At 37.7% G+C, this 5,337-nt stretch overlaps 1 protein-coding gene across 1 annotated transcript; it reads left to right on the top strand.

Moving 5' to 3' along the window:
- Nucleotides 1-374: 374 nt before the first annotated feature.
- LOC107578363 (B-cell receptor CD22-like) lies at nt 375-4,877 on the top strand (the record flags this gene model as incomplete). Its single annotated transcript, XM_016264334.1, has 6 exons — nt 375-435; nt 1,682-1,965; nt 2,023-2,083; nt 2,182-2,430; nt 3,209-3,463; nt 4,626-4,877. Coding segments are annotated over exons 1-6 (1,162 nt in total), but the record flags the coding sequence as incomplete, so codon positions are not given.
- Nucleotides 4,878-5,337: the final 460 nt, after the last annotated feature.

The following is a 5,337-nucleotide window of genomic DNA, read 5'->3' as shown; positions in this document are numbered from 1 at the left end:
GCTATACAATAATATGCTTAAAATCATCCCTATAAGGCAGAAGAAATATAAAAGGTAAAACCCCCCAGAACAAGCAGATCTATTGCCAAGACATATGTACTGCTGCTGCTGCTCCCGAGAGCCGTGAGACTGTGTGTGTCATACCCCTCAGCAAATGTGCAGTTGTGCCCACTGCATACATATCTTGTGGAGTACTTTCGGAGTATGCATTTATTTGTAATTTTAACTGATTGGAAACAGAACGTAAATGTGGACTTCAAAGTTTTCTTATCCTGTTGTGACCTCTATAGGACCAGCGACTAGTCGACGTCAAGCTTAAAGTGTCATGGCAGATCATTAAAGTCAATTGTTTATTGGTTGTTGTAGGTGTTGCTATGGTGATGTCAGTCAGAATGGCTCCTCCTCTTCCTCTGATCTTTCTGCTCATGATTCACAGTGAGTGACTTATATTACAACAACACTTTGCTCTATATTCACTGATCAAATTAATATTATTGTTATTGTTTTCAAAATATTTAAATTATTTGTGCAGCATCATTTGTGTCAAATATCTGATTTCTGCTCTTATTCTTTACCCTCCACTCATTTTCTTACATTAGAAATAATTCAGCATTTGTAGAACCGGCTGCTGATGTCTTTATTATGAAATCTGTTTCAGGGGTTTATAGTGGTGACTACATATATTGCAAGGACATTTTTATTTGGCCAAGTGTAAATGGAACAGTTTTAACTAATTATAGCTATTTGATCAGAAAAATTGCATTGAGTCATAGGCCCATAGTTTGTATGTTCCTGCAGCCACAATGTTGCAGAAAAGGAAACCTACCTAGCAAACACAGAATTTTCCTCTAATGTTTGTGTTTGGTTCCCATTTGGTTATTTTTTGAGATCCAAATAATAATAACTACTGGCATACAGTAATGATACTTGAGAAAATTTCAAAGTAAGGCGCGGGTATACTTCTTTTTCCATGCTATGTTCCGTCTCAGGCACAGCTGTGTCTGACCAGCTTTCAGAGTATACTTAACCACGAATGAGTGCAGATGGATGAGTTCAACACATGTGCAGTACCACCAAGTGTATTCGTTCTGTCTCAGCATTCACCTGTTGTATACGCGGACAGCCAAAATATACTTTGGGTTAAATACTGGCCGTCCGCTTTCCGCAACAGTCTGCATACTGTCTGCGTGACAGTATTTTCATCAACAGAAGAGTCTGGGGATATCCACACACACACCTTCCGCATGCAACCCAATTTTTGTGTCCGTGTGGACGGTCTGTGTACAACAGCACAGGTGTGAGGTGAATGTTAAGACAGAAAAAGTCCACTTAGTGTTACTGCGCATGTGTCAAGCTCATCCACGCTCATCTGCAGCCGAGTATACTTTGAAAGCTGTATGGATACAGCTGTGCATGAGACGGAGAGGAATGTGAAAAAAAAGAAGTATACCCGGACCTTAATGACGGATTTCTTTGCTGGTTTCAGGTCTGACTGTTTAATTCTGCAACATCCTCCACCAACTTCATGAAGAGCTGAAATAATTTTTCACACTCATTAGGTTTTGAGAAGATTACTGTCATTTGTTGTTCTGAGGCATCATTTTTATATAATAAACATATTGTCATCATTTTCCATAGCTTAATGTTAACTCACAAAACAACATACTATTATTTGTTTCAGGGGTTTCTAGTGCTGGTTGGAGTGTGAATTACAGACATTCACACATCTGTGCACTAAAGAACTCATCAGTGATAATGAGCTGCACTTATACATACCCTACTGGATATAAGATCAAGAATGTGTCCTTGACCAAAAACCCTGTAAAAGGTGTAGAGCCTCCTGATTTGTTTGAGGACCCTGAATACAGTCAGAGGCTTCAGTATCTGGGAGACAAACAGAAGAACTGCACCATCAGACTGAGTCATGTGACACAGAAAGATTCACATGAGTACTATTTCAGACTCATTGCTGATAAACTCGATTTATTCAGTTGGATAAACTGGATTGGCGCTCCCAGATACACAACTGTGGAAGATAATGTGAAATGGATTGGTTATCCAGGAGTGACTCTTACTGTCACAGGTGATTTTGATGAGGTTTCACTTTTCTTCTGTGCATTATGTTGAGTAATAATCGGTGTATGACAGCAGCACTAGATATAATGTGTGTGTTGTGTTCAGATCTTCAGGTGGAGGCTCCTGAGAGAGTGACAGAGGGAGATTCAGTGCGTCTGACATGTAAAAGCAGCTGCGCTCTGACTGACAGAGCAACATTCATCTGGTACAGAAACTCACAGCCATTAACTGAGAGAAGAGACAGAAACAATCAACTCCTGCTGCAGTCAGTCAGAAGAGAGGATGCAGGCAGATACAGCTGTGCTCTACAGGAACACACTTACATCTCTCCTGCTGTTCATCTCAATGTCACGTGTGAGTACAGATTCACTTTTCTTTCTTTCTTTCTTTCTTTCTTTCTTTCTTTCTTTCTTTCTTTCTTTCTTTCTTTCTTTTTTTCTTTCTTTCTTTCTTTCTCCAACTAGATTCCGACTAGAACCAGATAATCTGAGCATATCACACCAGTCCTCAGGTCCTTACACTGGCTTCCAGTTATATTTAGGATTGATTTTAAAGTACTTTTACTCGTTTATAAATCACTCAATGGCCTTAGACCTAAATGCTTCGCAGATATGCTCACTGAATATAAACCTAACAGACCACTCAGATCATTAGGATCGAGTCAGTTAGAAATACCAAGGGTTCACACAAAACAAGGGGAATCTGCTTTTAGTTATTATGCCACCCGCAGTTGGAATCAGCTTCCAGAAGAGATCAGATGTGGTAAAACATTAGTCACATTTAAATCCAGACTCAAAACTCATCTGTTTAGCTGTGCATTTACTGAATGAGCACTTTGCGATGTCCGAACTGATTGCACTGTATTTTATGTATGTATAATCATTTTCTACTTTTAACTGTCTTAAATTTGTTTTAAATCAATTTTTAAATCATTTTCAAAGTTTTTAAATTCCTTATATTACTCTTGTGATAATTTTTTAATGATTATTTTACTTTCTTTTATGTTAAGCACTTTGAATTGCCATTGTGTACGAAATGTGCTATATAAATAAACTTGCCTTGCCTTTCTTTTCTTTTTTTTTTACTTGTAGAATTTGTGTCTGTAACTGAACTTCAATTTTGTCTGTTTAAGATCCTCCAAAGAGTGCCTCAGTGTCCATAACTGGATCTGGTGAAATAGTGGAGGGAGATTCAGTGACTCTGAGCTGCAGCAGTGATTCAAACCCACCTGCAGAAATCAGCTGGTTTAAAGGAGGAACAATTGTAGGATCTGGAAGAATCTACAGCATCTCAAACATCAGCTCTGATCACAGTGGAGAATACAAGTGCAAGTCCAGAAATAAACATGGAGAGAAAGACTCTGATACTGTGACTTTAAACATCACGTGTGAGTTAATTATGGTTCAGTAACTTTGACATTGTAGGTACAATACTTATTTTTGCATTAACATATACAAAATCTACTAGAACAATGTTATATGTATTGTTGACTTGTGTACTTACATTATCCCAAATATTTCATTGATTTATGTTTAAATCTAGAGAAATTCACAGTTTTAACCAGTGAAATGGTCTTTGCATCGCCTGTCCATGACGTCTTATTCCCCCGACCCTCGGTTGTCAGTAGACACCATGGAAACACGCTTCCTGTAAAAATGTGGAAGTAGTTGTTGTGTCATCAAAGCCAGCGATCTCTGGTAGCATCTAGCAAGCCACAGTTTGTTTTACACATTTGTGATGGACGATAAATATTTATTACTGCAGATTATGTCATCAAAAATAACCCTTTAAAGCAGAAATGACTGCGGAGTGGATCACGACAACTCCCATGATCCCATACTTTGTCACTGTGTCATCAAGCTATTGCTGCATCCCAGTGTGCCTACTTATTCTACGCCCTTAAAGTATGTACTCTTTTGGTGAAGAAAAAGTACACACTTTTGAGTGTGTCGTAGAAGAGTAGGCAAGCTTTGGGACATACTATCACGTCATACAATTGCGTCTTTAACGGACCGATCTGTCGCATAGTTACACACACCCTGTCACTGTAACCTAGCCTGTCAATCATCTTCTCAGAGTTTATATCCTCCACATTTCGTTTAATTTAACTTCCTACCGTATTGGAGAGAAAAGTAGAAGCATGTTGATCTCCCAGCCATGGGTCTTTATGTGGAGAACTCTGCTCATATTTTTTTGCATAATGATCATTTAAAAGTTAATGGCCAAACGGATGTAAAGTTCACATTTTTGTTGTAGATTAAATATAACATAGATAACATTAAATGCACAATTTTACCAGGTTAACTGTTGATTATTAGATACTCAAACCCCTTTATCTAAACCTCCCTACTTAAGCGTCGGTCGCGCACATCCGTCTCACATACTATTAAGTATGGACAGTGTGAACATTGGGACGCAGTGTGTCTTTGTTATTGTTCTGAATAAGTGACCCATAGTGGTAAAACTTACATATTGGCCTTTAGATCTTTTAAACATAGTATGTGATGTCATCTTTCTGATATTTAATGAAATCTGTTTTTCCATTTTAGACCCACCAAAGAGCGTCTCAGTGTCCATCAGTCCATCTGATGAAATAGTGGAGGGAGATTCAGTGACTCTGAGCTGCAGCAGTGATTCTAACCCACCTGCAGAAATCATCTGGTTTAAAGGAGAAGCGTTTGTAGGATCTGGAAGAATCTACAGCATCTCAAAGATCAGCTCTGATCACAGTGGAGAATACAAGTGCAAGTCCAGAAATAAACATGGAGAGAAATACTCTGCTGTAACTTTAAACATCAAATGTAAGTTAGTGATGGTTAAAGTAACTGTGACATTGAATACCCTAAACATAAGGCAAAATCAAAGAACTAATTCTGTGATGTAATTTTCCGAGCGCAATTAAGTTCATTTGGAATTTATTTCAGGAGTTTGAAAAAAAAAAAAGCTTGCAAAAGTGAACTTTCCAGAAAATTTAGTTATGGCTGTTAAATGCTTTCGAACTATGATTAGTCCATGGTGATTATGTAATACATAGTTGTGCTCTTTGGCTCTGCCGCCTTTGATGTGGAAATATTCTCCAGTTCATTTCTTCTGTTCAGTTTGTCAAACTTTTAATTGTTTTTATTCACTGATATAAACCTACTACAATTTATGTAAGTGTAAAACTAAATAAATAAAATGTAGGGCTGTCAGTCGATTACAATTATTAATCTTATTATTGTAGCATTTGGACCAATCAGACACAACTTTTTGTTATATTTA

This window comes from Sinocyclocheilus grahami, unplaced genomic scaffold (genome assembly GCF_001515645.1).
Source record: "Sinocyclocheilus grahami isolate Dianchi unplaced genomic scaffold, SAMN03320097.WGS_v1.1 scaffold9913.1, whole genome shotgun sequence".
Classification (NCBI taxonomy): Eukaryota; Metazoa; Chordata; class Actinopteri; order Cypriniformes; family Cyprinidae; genus Sinocyclocheilus; species Sinocyclocheilus grahami.
This window is presented reverse-complemented; position numbering and strand designations above follow the sequence as displayed.